The 17,453-nt window shown below is 41.9% G+C and overlaps 1 protein-coding gene across 3 annotated transcripts in view; it reads left to right on the top strand.

Moving 5' to 3' along the window:
- DLGAP4 (DLG associated protein 4) overlaps positions 1-17,360 on the top strand; it is a 108,187-nt gene extending 90,827 nt beyond the window's left edge. For 2 of the 3 annotated variants that reach the window (XM_035124315.2, XM_035124323.2), the window contains 6 exons: positions 3,821-4,182; positions 7,314-7,405; positions 7,872-8,281; positions 9,292-9,383; positions 10,006-10,158; positions 11,087-17,360. In XM_035124315.2, coding sequence (XP_034980206.2) covers positions 3,821-4,182; positions 7,314-7,405; positions 7,872-8,281; positions 9,292-9,383; positions 10,006-10,158; positions 11,087-11,305 — 1,328 coding nt within the window. In that variant the 3' untranslated portion in view covers positions 11,306-17,360. Of the gene's footprint in view, positions 1-3,820; positions 4,183-7,313; positions 7,406-7,871; positions 8,282-9,291; positions 9,384-10,005; positions 10,159-11,086 lie in introns of those variants that run through there. The other variant, XM_035124326.2, reaches the window with a different exon arrangement.
- Positions 17,361-17,453: the final 93 nt, after the last annotated feature.

The following is a 17,453-nucleotide window of genomic DNA, read 5'->3' as shown; positions in this document are numbered from 1 at the left end:
TACTTGCATTGGGTGTTTCACGGGCAAGGCTCAAATGAATGTTTCTGCCTCTCTTCTGCCATGGTGCATGGAAGAACATGGAAACAGAAACTCTGTGTACATCCAATATAACACTAGCTTGTTTAGACCACACAACAAACCAGCGCACCTTTTAAGCACTTGCCACCTTGTAGCCATCTCTGTGGGTGGTTGCTACAAGGAACACATGTATAATAAAGAGGACTTTTGCATTCTAATATTCTATTAAGTCTCCCAGCCTCTATACTGTTGTCTAACAATCCACTTCACAGAAAGATGAATGGAATCAAGAATGCTTAGGGTGCACCCTGTTTGTTTGACTTGCAAGCAGAGCCAAATCTTTGAATAATCTGCATCTGATTAAAGAGGTGCCAAGCCATTGCAGCAAAAAATAGTAAAGTGCCTGCAAGGTGGCATGGGGTTAAAAGGTGCATGGGTTTGTTCCAAGCTCAAGTAAGCATTTGGATTCTCTGAAATCAGTCCCATCAGAATGAAGGCTATCATTTTCCTTCAAGATGAGCAAATTATCCATGTGAAATGTGACCTTCTTAAATAGTCTCTCTCTCAGTACTTGCATATTATGCAATCTTAACTTGTACTAGCAGGCTTAGCAAAGGGCAGCTCATCACTGGAAATCAAATACCTTATACCAGATTTGTCACTGGTACCAAGCACACCTGTCAGATGCAAATCTTGTTGGAATTTTTTTTTGTCAAGTAGCTGTGCTTAGGATCACAGCCTTAGTGAAACACTGTACAACTCTACAGATGAGGGCATTAAGAGGCAAACATTGCAAAATGGCTTAATAACCTGTGTATTGAGGGAATTGCCATTATGGTAGTAACTTGCTTGAAATCCATTGTGCAGCATACTTTGCAGTGTTTTTGCTGTGTCTAATGGAGAGCAGACATAATTATTAGGGTGGGACAGACAGAACGGTGTATAAAAGCCACCCAGGCCCTTCAAATGGAAAAGTCTAAATTTGGTATTTTTGCATGTGATATATTTAGATCAATGGGTTTCACATTGTTAAATCTGAATATGCCCAAGGGCTACATTTAACTTGTTAAATAGACTTTTGCCAATTCAATCATGCTTGGACCATTTTGTAGAATTAAGTTGGAAGTCCAGCCCTAAAACTCACATCCTTCTTGAATATGTCAGATTTTGATATGAACCCAAGAAAAAAGTTATTTTGCAGCCAATGTGGTCCCTGAGAAATTATTCTGGAATGTCATACATCCTGAATTTTACATTTTCACCTTTTGAAGTACCATATAACTAACCCAAATGTATTAGAGTTTATTTCATAGCCGTGTTTGTTCTTGTATCTACGATTGTCTTTAAACTAGATAGTTTGTTTCCTTTCGGTGTGGCTTTTTGGGGAGAGGTCCTTTGTAAAATAGTGGTGTTGACAACATTTTAGGATGGCTTTGTAAACTATGCACAACACATGTGGAGACAGAATGTCTTGAAATTCTTGTGTCTCAAGTGTAATGCAAGATAGAGTTCATTATCAAACTGCAATATCCTTTAGGAGTGAGGAATTTTACAAAGTCATCTACATGTGATCAAACCGCTGTTAGCAGATATCAGTAAATTAGCCTTTGCAAGATGTGCATGTTATCATGCCACATACTAAACAGAAGAAATGAGTAGTTTGTGCTTTCTTGGTTTGCATTTTGTGTGTAATGGTAACTGCTTAAGAGTAAACTCTTAATCCATTCCTATGATTATTTGGATTGCTCTTTTTGAATTATTCCTCTTTCCCCCCATTTGCAACATGTATCTGTCCTCCTTTATAAAGGATGAGAGTGTAGAAACTACCTAGTGAACTCAACTGGTATCATAATTAATCATCCAGTAATGCTGGAATAGTCGAGCATGTATTGATTTTATCCTACTTCCACCATGGGACTAGATTAGTTTAAATCCCAGGTATTCTACTTTTTAATATATTGGTGACCCACCATTACAAACTCAAAGGGTTTGTGATACTGGGTGGAACAGAATAATTCAGGTCAGCAATTGTTTTGAAACAATTATGGTTCCTTATTTGTTCATTCATTGCACTGAGCACCACACATAACTGTGTCTGTCTTCCTGGATTGTGAGTGGCTGAGTTCTTGCCCAAGTAAACAAATGTTCCTCAATAAGCTGACTGATGCTCTTGGCTCCAGATATAAAGCCCATTTCTTTCTCTGCAGCATTGTGCTTGTCACACTTTGCAACAAATGAGTCTTTTAGACTTAAAGTCAAGTTCTACTGCCAGTTTGTTCTCTGCTACAGTAAAACACTTCAAGAAATAAGAACCATGCAAATATAACTTGGGTTATGGTTTTTGTTGTTGTTTTAAAAAGGTGTGTGGTACATACATACTAGTTCTGCATTCCTGTGCTGACTTGTCTAATATGAAGTCGCTGCTATTTAAAGATTAAACCATTTTTTTAACATCTTCACACACAAATTCAAATAACCTTGGCCAGCTGCCAGCAAGCTTTTGAATGTTGGCCAAGACTGGAGGCAACCAAGAATGCCTGGAAATAATTAATCGAAATAGATGGTACCAACTTTTGAAATGCTGTTTTCTGAAAATAGCTGTTGCCAGAAAAATGACAGATAGCCGAATATGGATGTGTTGGTGGCATTGTTTGTTTGTTTGTTTGTTTTTAAGTCCATCTTATTTGTGAGATCGCTTTCTGTCAGAAGCTGCTTTTTTATAGAAAAAAATGAATTATTGTGGCATCTTCAAACTAGGAATATTATTAAAGTATAAGCTTTCAAGAACTATAATCCACTTCATCATATGTATATACCAGAGATTCTGTAGTTACTGCTAAAGAAAGCTGGAACCTGACAAAGTTGACTCAAGCCCACAAAAGCTTGGGCCTCATCAAAATGGCTTCGAGTTGCATTAATTGTAGCTCTGTGGTGAGCTTTCCATCACTGAAAGGGTTTCTCCTTGCACAATGGAAGGTTCACCCCCTCTCTTCACCCATGTGCCCACTAAATCTATTTTAGAGGTTCCCTCAACCCTCGAGCAGATTTGATGAGGGCATGGGGCATGCAGGGGGGGGAGCAGAGGGAGGAAAGTCCCATTGAGTAAATGGAAGTCATTCCACTCACACTATTAGGCTCTTTTGTCTTTAAGCTGCTACCAAATGCTTTGTTGTTTACTGAAATTATATAGCGAGTTTATTATATTAAGTTTAGGTTCCACATCAAGAAAGTTGTGGAATGCCCCGTCGTTCTAGCTCCAGAATATGAGTGGCTATTAGTAAGCCTGGAGCTTTATTTCTCAAAAATATTGTTTTTCAACAAAAGTGAGCATGGCTGGTGTCTCACAGCATCTTTCTGTGGCATTTCTCATTTTCTAGGTCCAAGTACCAGGTTGGTCAAGATACTGAAACTTTCCACTGATGGGTTCAAACACCAAGAGGTGGTTTTATCAGGACCTTATATATAAAGCAAAATTGCAGGCTTCCACCCCACTACTGTGTAGCCCCTTTCAAGTGTGGCTTGCTTTATAGCTCTTTGGAGGGTTCTTCCTCACTTTTTTCATTATCTTCCAGTCTGTGTTATGGTGTCCCTCTTGAATTTCACAGCAGAGTAGTGCTGGCTATTAATGTGCTTTGGGCTGCTCCGTGCATAGACTGGCCTATTCTGCATCTATGCTTGTTAGCTTCTCTGAACATTGTTACCAATTTGCCTTTCCTCTCAACTCACTGGGTTTTTGCTGCTTTCTCTTCCATCTTCTGCTTCCCTTCTCTCCCTCCACACTTTCTCGCTGCCGCTGTCGCAGGTTCGGCATGCCTAGTGGGCTATAAAAAGACACCGCCACCAGTCCCACCTCGGACCACCTCAAAGCCGTTCATCTCTGTCACCGTGCAGAGCAGCACCGAATCGGCACAAGACAACTACCTGGACAACCAGGACCACAAGAGCGAGGTCAACAGCCAGTCGGGACTGAGCAATTCCTCGGATAGCTTAGACAGCACCAGACCACCCAGCGTGACAAGAGGAAGCATTGTGCCTCCAGCCAGGGAGCCTCCTGAGTTACCCCAGAAAAATGCAACCTTGAAGAGCGACAAGGGGACCCTGACAAGTGAGGAGCCAAAGGTGGAGAATATCCCCAAAAGGAAGCTGTCATCTATAGGAATACAAGTATGGAATTGTTTGTTCTCATTAGCATTAGAAGATGTTCTTAATGTAACCATTTTTACATGTGCATACTTGTTTCACTGCTCTGGCATCTGTGCCCGCTTGGTGTGCCTCTGCTGAACTTTGACTTTATAAAAAGTCCAGGGGCACTTGAGAAGAAATTAATTAAGGCATATATAGTGAACAGGCCTATAGGAAAATTCTTCTTTGATAACCCCCACGTATTGATAGCACCACAAGTCCACTTGTTGAAGCCCATAAGAGAGAGGTGTTTACAGGGCAGACATACTAAAGAATCACAGGGTTCAGCCCTATCCTAAGACGTGCATTGTGCAATTGAATCGACTCAGTTCTAAATCAAGAGAAGTTTAGCTTATTAAGAAGAATCAAGTTCCTGTATGCCACACACAGTGTAGTAAACCTTGGCTGTTAGTAAGATTTCGACTTTTACATGGCAGATGTTCACACTGCAGAATTCTGCAAAAACACATGCAAGTTCAAATATTGTGGAAGTGGCATACTTAAACATACATGTTCATTGACTTTCTGTCAAATAATGATTCTTTGGTTCCTGGATTTCCTGTTAATTCACAGGGAATCTAATGGCATTGTTAAAATATAGTCAGGAATGCATGCATTGCTGTACATGATCCAGAAAAGAAAGCTACTTTGGGGAACATTTAAAAAATAAGTAATGTTCTGCCTTCTGCTGTTAGATTTCCAGAACAGCTATGTGTTCCTTCCTTACTGGAAGCTTTGCAGTTGCTTCCCATGCTGATCCAAAGACTTGTGCTCACCCAAGTAAGAAAGTACATGAGTGCAAATCCAATTGTTGTTAGCAGGAACAGATACAACAAATACATGTTCCTTACTGCACAAAATCTTTTGTGTGTTGGTCTTTGAAATATGAGTATTTCTAGGTTACCCAACTTACTTATTTATTCAGCATATTTATCAACTGCTTCATTAAAAAAACTATAGCAGTGTACAACAAGATACAAATATGAAATCTTACACAGCAAAAAAAATACAAATAAAACAGATCTGGCAGAATTACAAAGTGGCCAGCGACATGCTAGAAATGTTCGGGGTAAATGGAAACGTTATAATCAGAGGCTGAAAACACAGTTTGTGCATGTCTCATTACAGGAGGAAAGAGTATTCTTCTTTTTAAAATATTGTTTTCCATAGAGTAGATGCTTCTTAAAGCAGAGAAAGCATACAGTTGTTCACTTGTTGCAAAGGATCCAGGCACATTACCTCCAGGCTTGTTTATTTATGAGATAATTTGTACCCTGCTTCATCCACCTAAAAGGAGCCTTCAAAAGCAGGTTAACAATAGTATTAAAATTTAAAAAGCAAATATTAAAACACAAGCATGAAACAACAGTGAATGAAAACACAGGTTCAGTCCCTGTACGGGACAGGTGCATATTGCTGCACTGCAGAGGGTTGGGCTAGATGATCCACAGGGGCCCTTCCAACTCCACAAATCGATGAAATCTCACCAAATCTAGCAGCAGAAAGACAAGTTAGTGCTTCTGTTGTGAGGATACTGAGATGTTGGTTGTGAAGATACTGGTATCACAGGCACCCATTGGATAATGCCTGTGACATAATAGAACTGTCCTATGTCCCCACTCCATTTTATGTTAACACTTACAGTATTTTGCTTTTTAAAGAATAATTTAAATAGCTTAGGTAATAGTACAATTGCTGAATCACAACTGCAGAAGCACTTGCATAGCTCTTTAAAACAGGGTGCTAGCAAAGCTGATTCTTTCCCACACTCTATAAAACACTCCACCATTATTATTAGTTACCCACACCTTTTCCTCACATTTCACATTGGAAGCTTGAAACTGTGTACTTCCTCTATCCTGCATCAGTCACATCCCTCTGAGACATGCTGTACCAACTGTCCTTTCCTCTCTGTCCCACCCTCTGCCTATTACAGTACACATGGGAATACAGTATTGTGCTCCTACAAGTGCACTGGCACAAATATAAGCACTAAAGGAAAACTGTGTTGGGTTTAGCTAGCCAACGGTTATGCAAATCCATATTGGCTAAAGCTGCTGGCGTCTTTGAAGCTAGGAAGTTAGCTCCGCCTACAAGGCACAACACCAGTCTGTGCTATACTATCTTGTTCACACTTTATTTGCATTGCTTTGCCTGCTGGGAGTTTGATGCAGTCACTTTGCCTTCACCAAAAGTCTTTAAAGGGAGCTATAAATTGTTGCATTGCTGAGGTCTACATCAGTTCTGAGTACTACCTTGACCCTGATTCTTCCTTATGCAAGCAATAACTTGGGTTTCCTCTGGGTTGTTTGTTTTTTCCCATCCTATTCCCAAATACTTGGTGAATAGATGGGAGAATTACAGAGAAATGCCATCTTTAAAATGTCCTTTTAAGAGCAACTGTAAGTATAATATGAAAATATTAAAACCTTTCCTTTATACCAACTTATACTCCGGCCACTTAAAACAGTCTAAATAATATGCAGCAGGATAGGATAAATATGGCATCTTTGTGCCTTCTTCCTAATAGCAAGTTCACCTGGTGTCTATACAAGAACATTAGTGGTTCTTGTTTTTATCCATAAACTGCCTTGAGTCCCATCAGGGAAGAAGCCAGGGTATGAATAAACAAATAACTGTGTAATAAAGCCAATATTCCTATTCAGAGTTCTGTTTCGCCCAATCCCAGTGCTTCCAAAGTTCCCTCTAGGATCATCTCACCAAGAAAGTATAAGAATTTTATATTCCAAAGGTAAACATAAAAGCAGTTTAAAATTTCACATACTGTAACAATGCATAAGCTATTCAGTTAAAAATCCCTGACTAAACAAAAATCTACTACGAATGGCAACAGCCTTGAAATTAGCTTTAGATAGGATGGCATTGGCCTGGTTTATGGTGCCAGCAGCCTCGTTTCCCTCCCCCTCCCTCTCCCCATCTCCACGGCTAAAAAGGAAGAAAAGAAAATGTGCTGCCTTTTGATGTGTGGTGTCTGCATGACCAGTGCATGTGTGTGTGTTTGCGTGCATGCATGCCTCCTTCCTTCAAATGTGAATTCTAGCAGCAAGTTTTTGTGTTTTTGTTTTTTTTGTTTGTATCTTTTTGTTAATAAGGTTGACTGCCTTCAGCCAGTGGCAAAAGAGGAGCCCCCTCCATCAGCCACCAAATTCCAGTCCATCGGGGTACAGGTAGAGGACGAGTGGCGGTAAGTGGAAGACGCAGGCTTTTTTGAAAAAAAACCTCGTCCAGCTGCAGTTTCCCATTTTATAGTTTAGTTCCCTCTTTCTTTTTTCCTGCCTCAAATCACTGAGCATCGATGGGTTGCAGAACCTCTCTCAGTAGTAACGTGTTGGCTTAGTAATGTAGGTGAATCATTGGAAACCTGAAATAAAAAAATAAAATAAAAATAGAACTGAAAATGTAATTATAGATGTGTGCCAGTCTTTTTGTTTGGATGGCCTATTGCAGTGAGCAGGCAACCTTATAATTTTGTCTGTCTGCATGTGTGCGTGTGTGTCTGTGTGCAGAGAGGAATGGGGCAAGGAAACGCAATTCAGCTGCAGGTGCCCCGAACAGATGCCGATTGTTGTGTCTGTGTGCCAAGTATCGAATCCGCCCTTCCCAAGGGCTGCTTCCTCTGATTCTCTCTCTTTCCCTTCTTCTCTTTGTAGCAACAGCCACTCTCACAACATGTCCACCAAGCAGGATACAGATTCTGATTCACAAGAACCGAACAACTCTACCTGTAAATCACCTGAGAGAAGCCTTGCTGATTGCCCCCCATGCAACAACTCCAACAGCCTTGATGCCAGTACGAGGCAAACAGCCATGCCCTCCCAGATCAAGAGAAACCTCTCCTATGGAGATAGCAATGACCCAGCCCTAGAGCCTTCCTCTCTTCCTCCTCCGGACCCCTGGCTTGAAACATCCACCAACACTCCATCAGAACCAACACAGCCAGGAGCTTGCCGAAGGGACGGGTATTGGTTTCAGAAGCTGCTGCAGGCGGAGACTGAAAGGTTAGAAGGATGGTGTCGTCAGATGGACCAAGAGACCAAAGAGAATAATCTCTCTGAAGAAGGTTGGTGTTGATAATAAACCGACTCTGGTGGTAAACGAGATTTCAGTCTGAAATGGTGAAATCTTTTTCCTGGCACAGTTCATGAATGAGTGTGAGGCTGGGCCAAATAGCAACTTATTGAAAGGAACAATTCGTATTTTTTTGGTGGGGATCTTGTAGAGAAAGGAAGTGGAGAGCCCTGTTCAAATTCTTTTTTTCTTCAATATTGTAGAGACAGTGGCAACAATCCGTACTTTCTTCAGGTGTGTTGTGTTTGTTGTTTTCAGTGATACTTTGGAGAAAATCTGCTATCTAATTTTCCTTGAGATCACGTTTAGCTATGTCACTCCATTCCCTATTCTGAGGGAAATTAAAGTGTAAATGGAGCCTGAATAAGAGTGGTCTCTTGAGACCTTTAAATGTGGCTGCAGAGTGGGTAGACAGAGGACTTCAGCGTCATTTTTTTGGAACACATCAGGGATGTATTCAAAAACTCCACGTTTTCATAGTGTGACTTAAAAAAACAACAACCAGAACCTGGTAAAACTTAAATGAAGTCAGTGTTGGGTGGAGATAGGCCAGCAAATAGAAAGCTGTCGCTCACAAATCTGTGATGAGGGTAAGTTGCGCTCAGAGATCTTTGATGATGTTGTGCCCTCAAATGCTATGGAGGGGCCTTTGGGAGAATATTAAATAAGGCTTCTCGCTATCGCTGCTAGACTTCACTAGCACTGTATTACAAACAAAGAAACTGGCAGCAGTATGGCTGTCTGCCATTCCTGATGGTGGCTGCTGTACAGGGTATTGCTGTTGGCAGTAGAACAAGGGCTAACAAAACATGCCCTCACAAAGGAGCCATGAGTCATTCCTAATGGCTTGTCATTAATGGTTCTGAATGAACAACACTTTGGTTACTGAAGGGAAAGGAAGATAAATCTGAAGGACAAAGGGAGCCACTCTCACCTCAAATATCCTTATATGTTCTGTTTTTCAAAGCACTTCATCTTCTAAAATATACCTTTCTAATTCAGTCTTAGGCAAAGTCCTCAGTGCAGTGGGCAGTGCACAATTACTAATGTCACAGAAGTTCCAGCAATTCCGTGGCCTCTGTGACCAAAACTTGGTGAGTGTGGAAATCTCTGTAATTGCTATAAACTGTGTCTAAGCGGGAGGAGTATTTGGTCACTTATTAGGCTTTTGCCTAGGAAGTAAAAAATGTGGCAGTGTGCTACAGTTCTCTTCTGCCAAGTACCTCAGTGCAGTTTTTTTAACTCAGCCATGTTCCCATCCCAGAGAGACCCCTGGATGAGTTGTCTCTTCCGCAGTACCAATCCATATACAACCATAGTGTTGAATGGGATTTTTTTTAAAAACTTAAAACCATATGGTAATGTAGATCAAAGAGGATATGTGAGGACATTGCTGTGATTGAGGCAGCCACAGATTTGACTAAGTAAACCAGGGGAAACAAATTATGTTAAATTGTACTTGAAAAGCATACGGATCTGCAGTATGCAATTAAGAGTTTCCAATGTTGCAGTGCAGCGGAGGGGCGGGGGGAGAGAGAAGATAAGTTTCGGGCCTGAATGCAGCCAAGAGATTCAGCCAGGAGATTCAGATGTTTCTATGTGAACTTAAAAATGACCTTCAGGTCTCATCTTCAACATTAACTCTAAATTGCTGTGTTAAGTGTACAGTAGAAGTTGCAACGCTGTGGTTTTTCATTCACATTCTCTTTCTGTCAGAACCCCAATTCCAACCCCAGGCCCACAGCACAAGACCTTGCTGGTTTTTGGGATCTCTTACAATTGTCCATCGAAGACATCAGCATGAAATTTGATGAGCTGTACCACCTAAAGGCTAATGGCTGGCAGTTAACGGAGCCACCGGAGAAGAAGGTGAGCATGGAGCATTATAAAGAAACCATGCTTGGCAGCACAAGTTCAGGTGGAGCATTTGAAAAGAAAAGAAAAGTGGCTTGGCAATGTAATGTCTCTAGTCTGTGCTAGGTAGCTTAACTTACAGTATAATCCTAAGAGTTTTCTTGGAAGTTAAACCTGCTGCTCTAACCAATGGGATTTGCTTCCAGTAAATGTGCCTGATCAGTTTTTGTTTTATTTATTATTTGATTTTCAAAACACACACACACACACACACACACACACACACTGCACATGCTTCCAAGGCAGTTTACAAAAATGAGACCAAATACAAATAATAATAATGTTGCATATATTGGGGTCCTCAGGCATCTTGCAAAATTTAGAGGTGGTTGTAGAAAGTTTTGATATATTCCCTGTTTACTGTTAAAAGCACAGACTGCAGGAGTCCAACTGCAGTTTTAGACCTGACAAGGGGAAAAAATAGAAAGTGTTTACACCATTCTGAAATGGTATAAGAAAATTGGTGTAAAAATGCTAGATTAAAAGTCAGATCCTCCTGTCCAAATCTCCCTCCCCATGTTTCCCATCTCAGTTCTGATCTGTGCTCCTATAGGGTGCACAAGGCATAATTGTAGCACTACTGAATGATGTAAATTGATGCTACTTTACTGCAAATAGTCTGTTTAAGCCCCAAATGTATTTTCTCACAGTTGTGAGTCAAGGGAACCTTGCTTTGTGAATTTCGGTGGTTCTAATACCAATACTGAATGGGTTCACATTACTTACCTGCATTTGTTAAAAACAAAAATAAACCAAAGCCTATGTGCTGAATAACAGCCTAAATTTTTGGTGCAAAACTTTGATTGCAGACAAAACTGTTGAGGAAGAGAACAGATCTGCCTACAGTTCCTTTTAACGTTTTGCTGTTCTTTTTTCCCTGAAGGAAGAGAAGAAGCCGCCCCCTCCTGTGCCAAAGAAGCCAGCCAAACCTAAATCCCAGCTGAACCGGGACAAGGCCTCTGACTTGGTGGATAAACAGCGCCAGGAAGCCCGCAAGCGCCTCATGGCAGCCAAGCGCGCTGCCTCAGTCCGGCAGAACTCTGCCACCGAGAGCGCGGACAGCATTGAAATCTACGTTCCCGAGGCACAGACCCGTCTTTGAGCAAGGGGAAGAGGAAGAAAACACACTCTTTTTCATGCCATTAAAAAGGAAAAATAAGGTTCACTAAATTTAGTGCGATTTATTTGGTCTAGAGACACAGAGCCAATCGTACAAAGGGCTCCCAATTTGGCTATCTCTCTGTCTGTCTCTCTCTTCTTCTTTTTTCCCCCTCTCCAGCTTTAAGTAATGAAAATTTTGAAGGAGAATCCCTTCCTGGTTCTGTGGTTTGGGTTTTTCTCTCTCCCCCACCCTGTTTCACACTGGCTGTGGTGTGGTGGAACAGACTCTTGGAAACACAGCCCTTCAGACTTGGAACTGCAACCTTTTTACTTGTTCTATCTAAGGAGAATTATTAGCTTGTTTACATGAAATGGACAAAAATTGAAACAAAGCCTTGGGCACTTGCCATGCTGCGCTTTTTTCTCCTCACTGTATTCTTTCTGTCTTCCCCTCCACAAAGTCTTTCTTCCCCCCCCCCTCTCTGCTCTCGTTCTACTCCTGCTCCTAGTTTTTCTCCTGTTCTATAGTTCTTAGCTTCCCTTTCTTTGTCATCCTTTTTCTGCATGGTGTCGTTTACTGTGTTAGAAGTAAACTCTTCCACAGAGCTCCAGAAGAAAACACCCTGTTCAGTGTGTGCTGTTGTTGCACTCTGCTAGCGAGCAGCCTTTTGATTTTATTATGTATTGTTTTCCCTTAGAGGTGGGTTGGGAATAGGTGGCCCAGGGTGGGGTGGGTGGCAGTGGGGCTTTGGTTTAATTATGTAAAGCGAGGGTGAGATCTGTGGGGTGTAAATGGAGTGGGATGTTAACACAGCCTGGAAGCAAAACAAGTGCAATAAGATAGTTGTTGTGGCCTGTGCACACTCCCTTGAATGGTGCTGCAACAGAAAGATTTCCCGCACAGGGTGCTCGGTCAGAAATACAGCATGGATTCATAGGTTACCCCCCCCACACACACACACTTCTGTTCTCTTTCCTGCAATCCCCCCTCCCTGCCATTTTTATGTGTATTTTTTTGTGTGTGCAAAGATCTGTGTATAAGAAAGCAGCTGCTACACAAGGGTGTGGGGAGAGGGACTTGTATCAAAGGGGCGTGTAATATTCTCCAGTGGAGGACAATGGCTTTTGTACAGAAAATCAAAGAGGAGGTAGCTGATGGAGACTTGGCAGTTTGCCTGCCCACCTGTATGTATGTGTACATATGCACATATACACTTAGTAGGATCTGTATATTTAACTCGTACAAACACACACACACACGTACCCATTCACACATGCACGCATTCAGAGGGTGTCTTTAAAAAGCACCTCGGTGAGGGTGGGTGTATGTATAGCATATATTTTTACATGTACTATAGCTAGATGTGTGTAAAAGTGTGTGCAAAAATATATACCCTGCATATTTTCAGGTTCTTCTTGCCCATCCCACCCCTCTGTGTCCCATCTTATTTGGGGATGCTGTCATCAACCTTCAGTTTGACCCTCCTCTCTTTCTCCTCTCCCATTTTGGCCTCATTTTGTGGAGCCAGGAGTCAAATAGCCAATTCCAACTTTCTCCCCCCCCCCCCACCAAAAAAAGTGTGCATTTGTCTGAAAGCTGTGCACTACCATTGTGGAAGATGATAGAAGTTGTTCAGGTGGTTAAAAACTCCAAAGGAATTTTATTCTGGTGCATTAGTAATTTAAGGAGGTGGTGATAAAACGCTACAACTTAATCATGTCAGTGAATGCTGTGTACAGTGTCTATGCATAGAGAGTGTTACAGATTTCTCCAGCTGCCCACATAATGTGCATCTTTGTAACCTGTGGAAGCTTGGCCATATAGACCGTGGCTTCAAATCAAGCTTGATTTATTCCCCTCTTTTCCCTTCCCCTACCTCAAATGTCTTTATAACAATGGTAGACAGTCCTTGACTGACTTTTGAAACAAATGGCTGACTTTCACAGTTCTTTGTATTAAAATTTGAAATGTGTGGAATGTGACTTGTTTTACTCACGTTTCCAAAGGCAGCAATCTCGGGAATTAGGCGGGTAATTGCTTGATGGACTCAGTTGCTGGTGAGTGTCTTTTAGCTCTGAGATTCCCGCTTGAAGTCAATGGGATTAAACGTTAAATCTACGTACATCCACCTTAATTGGTTTTATGGACGGCAGCCTAAGCGACCTTTCACTTCCCCTGCCTCAGTGCTGCTTCTTGTAATTATGTAGCAGCAAACAAATGTTTCCCCCCACTTGTATACATAGAAGAGAACACGACTGTTTCCCTGTTCTCTGGCATGTCTACCCACACGACCCATGTATTTATCACATTTGTCCTTTTTATATCTTAGGTGTATTCAAAAAGTCGTTTTTATATGTACACCTAAAAAAGGTGTGTGAAGTGGCTTCAGTCTGTCGCAATAAGAATAGAAGTGGTACTGGATTCAAAAGACACTGTGAAGGAAGCTTGAGTCATGAACAGAGATCTCTCTGGAGGTCTTCAGCTTTGCTAGCCGTAGGTAGGAAATAGGTGTGGGCTTTCATCTAGTTGGTGGGGTGAGATCAAAGCAAAAGCAGTTGGCTGGTTTTACAAGTGACTGGATTTCAATAAACCTTCACCTCATTTTATAGCTCTGAGCATTCTTTCTTCTGTTTTTTTTTTAAGTAGTGTAATTAGTAGTCACTGCTTCTTGAGCTGCAAGACAGCGCTGAAGGATGGATATCACTTGCATGAAATGACATAGACGCATAAACATTATTGCAGTGGCTGGATCAGTGTAACTGTCAATTTTCCTTTGCTTTGATAGACCTCCTGCCTCTGCAGGAGACTTCTTCGCCCAGTCTGAGGAAAGTGCTTTATGTACAAAGTAGTTTTACCAAATAGGGTGACAAGGTAGCAAATGACCCAAGTTTGGTAGTTCACCAATACTACCCTCTTCGTGACAGAAACCTTTGTATCCAGGGATGAAACAATTCTCTTTCCAGACACCCAGATATCTACAGTCTCTGCAGGGGGCAGAAAGCAGGTGGCCCAGTAGGTGGTGGTGGGGAACCAACCTTGCTTCTGGAACACAAACTTCCAAACCTGTTAGATTTCATTTGTGCCTCTGTGTGCCATGAAAGTTAGCAGCTTGGTTAAATTGAGCTTGGTGTAATGAGGATGCAGCCAATGCCTGCCCCCAATCAGATGAGGCCTGTTAAGTAAATTGCAAAAATCATTTGTTTCAGCTATTCTTATATTGGTCGTGTCTTCTCTCCCCACACCATGCTGTTCCAAGGCATAGATAGAAATAGGTTTGTTCCCAGTAACAAGGCTAGGAAGATTGTTGTGACTTAATTACTCATCCCTTGTAGCAATAGTTCTGGAGAAAGAATATGGGTCAGTGTGGAGTTTTCCCCTCAAGAAACAACCCAAAACGAACCATCACTGTTTGGTGAAACTGCTCCAAAGATGCTTTTATAGCTCTCTTTATCTATTCTAAGGATGCAAAAACCAATGTCCATAGTGCTTTGATCGATAACATGATTTTGTTTTTCCAACTATGAAAACAAAAAAGGTGACCCCCCCTCCCCTCTCCAAAGTGATTTCACCTGCTTCCATTAGTTTTATAGCGGGGGGGGGGGGGTGAGCAGGAAAAAAGAATTGCTTAGCCCCATAGTGGTTAACTTTGTGGCAATATTTTTTAAAGAAAATGAAGCAAAAAACCTTGTATCTAGACCCAGTGGCCCAACATCTTGTAATGGGAACCTTGCTGCCATTGTAAACGACAGTAAAACAGAGAAAGGTGCCTCTTTTGTGCCCTTGCGCCTCAGTTTGTGATCTTTACTCTCTGAACTCCATTCTAGAGCAGGCAACCAGATACAACAAGTAAAGTGGGGGTGGGGAAATCATGTTTCTAAAACAACCAAGGGTTTTAGTTAGATTAGGGAATGTTTTTTTGTCACCCGTGAGGGGCATGACCAAATCAATCATTAATAATAAAATAAAAATAAAAGTAACCTTGGTCAGAGCGTTTTATACACTCATGTTTATTGACTTGCATGGCAATCTAACACAGTTGGGTGTTCTTTTTCTCCTTTTTTTCCCCTATGGTTATTGTAATACCAGAGTGTAAACTCAGTTTGGTTCTGCATATTACCCACTTGAATGAAACACAGGAAGCCAGGTAAGAAGCTGTGCTGCAATCTTCTCAGGTGTAAATTATATCTTTTTCCCTACTCTGACTTATTGACTGATCTGGCCACTGTCTCAGAACACTCTCAGAAGAGCTGCTTAGTTCACAAAGGATGGAAACTTAGCCTGTTGCTCTTCTTCAGAGAGCGGTGATCTTTAAGGTCAAATGTAAGAGGAATAGGAAGTAGTGGGAGACCCTGAGTGATAGTCCTGAGATTGCAGAGCAGAATTATGTTTTGATTTCTGCAAAAGTTCATGTTGGCCACCTACAATTAACTGTTGTCTGATGTGTGGAATGAGGATGCTCAGATTAATTTTTGACACAGGCTTTTGCCAACATGCTTCTGGAATAAGGGCTGCCAACCCTTACCAGCCCATGGGCTTGTTTAGAATGTTAGGCATCATCTCTGGTTACTTCTCTCCCCCTTTCCCCGAATCTCCCTTCCCTCTCCCCAAAGGACGGGGAGAAAACGCACACATACAGGTGCTTTGTTTTTTACCAAGGAGTTAAAATACAGTACAATGAAAATGTACTGTACTTGGGAAAGATTGAGGGCACAAGGAGAAGGGGACGGCAGAGGACGAGGTGGTTGGACAGTGTTCTTGAAGCTACCAGCACGAGTTTGACCAAACTGCGGGAGGCAGTGGAAGACAGGAGTGCCTGGCGTGCTCTGGTCCATGGGGTGACGAAGAGTTGGACACGACTAAACAACAACAAAGAAAATAGATCCTCCTGAATGTGCATGATTTTGCATAGGCTTCCCCCACCCTGAAAAAAACACCCATCCAAGTTTGTCTTTGAGAAAACCTAGGATTATTTTAATCTTCATTACTTTTGCAGACATGATTTGGGATCTTTTATCAACCTCCTGCCTAATATAGAACAAGTGTCTCTCAACACTTTGGTTTCTTGGGACAAACTAGACCACATTCCCACAATAGGTGCCGGTAAGTACCTTTTTCAGGGCAGCCTTCCAACATCAAGTGGCTGCTCAGCCCAGTGTGTATAGGCCAGTCTAACTGGGCTATGAATCCAGGAGTCTAGGAAAACTCTTGTTATGAGAGACTGTGGTCAATGGTCCAGATTTTACCCAATTTAGCTGGATCCAGGGGTGCACCCAGGTCCCTCTTCAACACCCTTCAGACCATCGGAGGAGGAAACTTGCTCCTAAAGGGTGGCAGTGAGAAGCATATACTTATATGTCAAGTACTAAAACATGGCAAGAATTTTAGTAAAGCTGCCTGTATAAAAATTGTCTGCTGGGAGAGACACTCCTCTGTCCTCCTTGCCATTGAGAATTGCATGTAATTCTCCTCTGCTTTGGTCTATGAAATAGCCAGCCTTTGCAGGTCCAGCTTGCATACCACCATGATGGTTTCCACCACCTTTAGCCTGCCACCAGGTGCTTTGTTTTTATACCCTGAGGAGTTATTGTGAAAGTTCTCACAGTGGCCATAAGCCTGTGGAAAACTGGGAAGCAGCATCTGAACACAGGAGTCATAGAATCAGAGTTGGAAGAGACCACAAGGGCCATCCAGTCCAGCCCCCCTGCCAAGCAGGAAACACCATCAAAGCATTCTTGACATATGCCTGTCAAGCCTCTGCTTAAAGACCTCCAAAGAAGGAGACTCCACCACACTCCTTGGTAGCAAATTCCACTGCCGAACAGCTCTTACTGTCAGGAAGAGCTTCTGTTCTTCCCACTACCATGATTTCCAGCAACTGGTTGTAATTGTGAACATGGAGGAGGAACTAGTAGCCATGAATGCAGAAGATTTCATGGATGCAGAGAAGGCAGAGCTCTCTCTAGCAGTGTAGCATTTGCCTGCCTGCCCTTCTAATATGTGTATTATGCTTTAAAAAAAAAAACCGCCCCCCTTTGCCCCAATTAGGGGGCACAACCCTCTTGCCAATTTGTTCAGGAAGCAGGGGACCAAGTGCCAATGTGACTATCTTTTCAGTGCCCCCTTTTTTTAAAAAAATATTTTGTACAAC

Source organism: Zootoca vivipara, chromosome 7, assembly GCF_963506605.1.
Source record: "Zootoca vivipara chromosome 7, rZooViv1.1, whole genome shotgun sequence".
Taxonomy (NCBI): Eukaryota; Metazoa; Chordata; class Lepidosauria; order Squamata; family Lacertidae; genus Zootoca; species Zootoca vivipara.
Note: the sequence above shows the minus strand (reverse complement) of the source record. Positions and strands in the feature narration are given on the sequence as shown.